Raw genomic sequence first — 4,182 nt, forward strand, 5'->3', positions numbered from 1 at the left:
ACCATCACGGACTTTTTTGTTGACCTTATTTTGATACATCTCAAAGCACTAGACAATACGCATTTTCATTAAACAGTAGTGTATTTTTATTTATTTATTTAACTTTAATGCACAAAAAAATTTGTACATGTGGTGGACTTAATATCTTGCCTCGTTAATTACCAGGCAACTATGAGTGGTGCAGAGAAAGATTATTGGCGGTGTACTAATATAAATAAGAAATGTCAAAAAAAGATATATAAATACAAAGCAAAATATATTTTTTTATAAAAAAATAACAATATACATACATAAATATATATGTAAATATAACCCATAAATGTATAAATATTCTATATAAATAAATACATAATGATCCGATAATCAAATTATAAGTACAGTCTCAAATTGAAAGTAAGAAAAACAGAAAATATAGAGAGAACTATAGGGATATAACAGAAAGATGTGAAAAAAGGAGGACAGTAAAAAAGTTACAAATTTAAATAATGTTCCCGCAATTTCTGTTTAAATGAATTTATTACATTATTATATATATTAGGCATACGACTAGTCTTGTGACTGTTACTTTTTTTTTTTTAATCTATACATCTATACATGTAAATAAAATTGGAGTGTCTGTTTGTAATATTGAAATAACCGTTTTTTACTACATGCATATGAATATATATAAGGTACATATACCAAAATAACAATTTTTATAATTTTTGTCTGTCTGTCTGTCGGTCTGTTTGTTCCGGCTAATCTCTGAAATGGCTGGACCGATTTTGACGGTACTTTTTTTGGCAGGTTGCTGATTTATAAGGAGTAACTTAGGCTACTTTTATTTTAGAAAAATAAAGTTAAATTCCACGCGGACGAAGTCGCGGGAACAGCTTGTTTTTAATAAAAACGGTTTATTTGATAGAAAAAACATCTTTTTTGTGGTACTTGAGAATGTTGAAGCCTGTTGTTTGTAATATTGAAATAACCGTTGTTTACTACTTGCATATGAATATAAATACGGTACTTTTAAAATCACTAGTATCCTGACGACTTAGGCGTAATGCCGGTTAGTCAAGGAGAGAAACACCTCAATGCCTACAATATTCACAATTACCTATCTCTTATTTGTTTTTATAATAATATAAACACTTTCGCTCCAAAACTACCGCTGCCTACGTTCAATTATCCGTCATCCACTTGTCAATGTCACATAGATTACTTTGGCTCTGGCCTCTGACGTTCCGTTTCAGGTTACATGATTATTGACTTTACCATTTTTAATTAATGGTGCGTCACACGATAGTTAACAGTCGGCCATCCTGCAATAGTGTCTGGCCCAGACACATAGGTAACTGATGAGCGTAGTCATGCTTATCAAAGGATACAGTGTCTACAGGATCATATAACAAATACTAAATTAAATAAACTAAAGATACACATTACTTTCATAACATTGACTATCTTAATATACTGTCAAAGGTTTACAATCTAAAATCAATACTAACAGAGCTAAGTTTCGGCATGCATTCAGAAATGCACAAAATATAGAATAGAATAGAATAGAATAGAAAATCATTTATTCAAATAAACTTAATTTAAGCACTTTTGAATAGTCATAACAATTTGTTTTTTATCTACCACTCGTTCGGAAAGCTGTCTCATCACAAGAAGAACGAGCAAGAAACTTGTGTGTTGCTCTTTTAAATAATCCTTGTAAGTTTACATTTACAAGTCGAAACGTGTGAATACAAACTACCAACAATCACTAATTTTTTGGGTCAAATATAATCTTGCAATAAGATTAAATCAGTCGTAGTGATAAGAGCAGACCAGTCCCTACAAGCAGCACTCGTTCACGAGTATGACGGATGAGCCAGCCATCACTGCGCTCGACCATATTTTAGGGAGCCCATTGACCCGGCCCACCACGCCGCCACATGTCTGGACATTTTAGTGAGCATGACTACTCATTCCACACGACCACGTCACAGCTACAAAAATTACTATATGGTAGTTACAGTATTCGCACTTTACATAAGGATGCATGCGGCAATCAATACAAAAGCCGCTACGCTATCATATATCAAGAAAGCAGTATGAAAATTAAAATTATAACGTTGTCCGCAAATAAACTTATTCTTGCTATATATTGCTATCATCTATAAATTCATCTATCTTATAATAGGCTTTTTTACATAACATTTGTTTAATATAAGATTTGAATTGCCTCTCTGTAAGATTTAGCGTAGACTCTGGCAGTTTATTATAGAAACTTACGCAATAAAAATAAGCTAATTTTACCTAAATGCCGTCTACACAAAGTGCTGTGAAACACAACAGACGAATATTACACCTCTCTATTTAAAATTTATTTGTTAATTATTTAACACAAAGATTTTTAATTTTACTTATATGCATTTCTAAATTTAATCTATTATCTACCTGCTGTGATAATTTTCCTTTCGTTCTTTTCACTCCATATCATATAAAATGGACACACTGCACAATACAATGGCGGGTATGATGGAGCACTTTAATAAGACTATGGCTGAGTTCCAAAACCAGTTGCAGAAGGCGAACAACACACCAGCTACTGTGCCTTCACTTGAATCTGATTTTGTCACTTTCCAAAGCTTTATCACAACTGCACTCACTAGTCTTCAGAAGCAAGTGGAAATTATCGCCCGCCAACAAGAACAGATGGAGATGCGTAGTCGACGCAAGATGATGTTGCTGCATGGAGTGCCGGAGTCACAACAGGAATCTGTAGCCCAGGTGGTAGCAAAGGTCATTATGGACAAACTGGACATAGAGGACTTCACTGCAGGGCAAATCTCTCGGTGTCATCGTCTTGGTCGATCATTAAAAGAGAAGCCTCGTTCAATAGTTGTGAAGTTCCGCGACTTAGACGTAAGGAATGAGGTATGGTATGCTAAGACTAAACTTAAGGGCAGCGGGATCACCATGTCAGAATTTATGACTGCGGCCAGACACAGCGTATTCATGGCAGCTCGACAACACTTTGGCATTAAAAAGTGTTGGTCGCATGATGGCTACATCGTTGTCGCTGATGGTGATGGTACAAGGCATCGCATAAGCTGTTGTAGTGAGCTAAACCAGCTGATTAGCTCTTTGCCAGCCACAGCAGTACAATCTGCATCGACCCCAGTTATTGCCAAAGACCCTTCTGTTGCTACGGCTCGATCTAAACGCCATAGAAAGTAGTTATTGTACATTATTATTTTGTGTTGAGTTTTCTTGTTACTGTATCACTGTAGTATACGCACTTTCTATTTTGTTCTACCCTAGCAATTCTTATTTTTTATCTTACCTACGAATTATGTTTTAAATATATTTTTCGTAAACAATTAGATCAAATGTCAATTAAGCTAAAGAAATCTTTGTGTATTTAAAACTGTCAAGTGAATGTCAAGTGTATCTGTATAGTGTCAAATTTAAATGTCATTGTCTGTCTTGATTAGTGTTGTCAGCACTTAAAATAATTTTCTTAGTGACGTTCCGTTCACATACTTGAATTTTGTTTTTATTTATTATTATTATTTTTTTTTCTTTGTTTCTGTATATTAAAGCTTTAGTAATATTGTTATTTGTAAAAATATTTATATTTTACTGGAGATCTAAATGTGCAGGTAGATGATAATTTTGACATATTTGATAAATATAACTTTTGTAACAGTTATATTTATTTAGCTATTATTTATTTAGCTATTATTTGTTTATTATATTATTTATTTTTATAATTAGTTTATAAATATATGTTGGAAGAGGATCATTATTCTTCATTTTCGAGTTCGTCTTCTAGTTATAATTCTACATATAATGATTTTATTTCCCTTAATGAAACTTTAAATATTAACTTTGGTAATACCGCGAAAAATTTTAATGTGGTGCATATTAATGCTCAAAGTATTCCGGCACATTTTCCTGATTTTCTAACATCTTTTAACGTTGATAATTTGCATGCCGTTTTGATTTCAGAATCATGGTTAAAACCTTGTCTTCCATCTGTCTCCTATTCTTTACCCGGTTTTAACCTGATCCGTAATGATCGTGTTAAAGGGAGTGGTGGTGCAGTTGCCATTTACCTTCGTGATTATATTTCCTATAAAATTATCCTCTCCTCTGATACATCCTACCCTTCTCTAGAACCAGAATTTATTTTTATTAATGTTGATTTCT

General features: G+C 33.0%; 1 protein-coding gene across 1 annotated transcript; it reads left to right on the forward strand.

The window, feature by feature from the left end:
* Positions 1 to 2,338: 2,338 nt before the first annotated feature.
* On the forward strand, positions 2,339 to 3,246 carry LOC131854039 (uncharacterized). Its single transcript, XM_059205158.1, has one exon. The coding sequence runs from the start codon at positions 2,473 to 2,475 to the stop codon at positions 3,205 to 3,207; it is 735 nt and encodes a 244-aa protein (XP_059061141.1). The 5' UTR covers positions 2,339 to 2,472; the 3' UTR covers positions 3,208 to 3,246.
* Positions 3,247 to 4,182: the final 936 nt, after the last annotated feature.

Source organism: Achroia grisella, unplaced genomic scaffold, assembly GCF_030625045.1.
Source record: "Achroia grisella isolate CSIRO2021 unplaced genomic scaffold, CSIRO_AGI_Agris_v1 utg922, whole genome shotgun sequence".
Classification (NCBI taxonomy): domain Eukaryota; kingdom Metazoa; phylum Arthropoda; class Insecta; order Lepidoptera; family Pyralidae; genus Achroia; species Achroia grisella.

Coding starts and splice junctions, on each gene's coding strand:
- LOC131854039 (XM_059205158.1), top strand. CDS start 2,473: ATGGACACACTGCACAATACAATGGCGGGTATGATGGAGCACTTTAAT.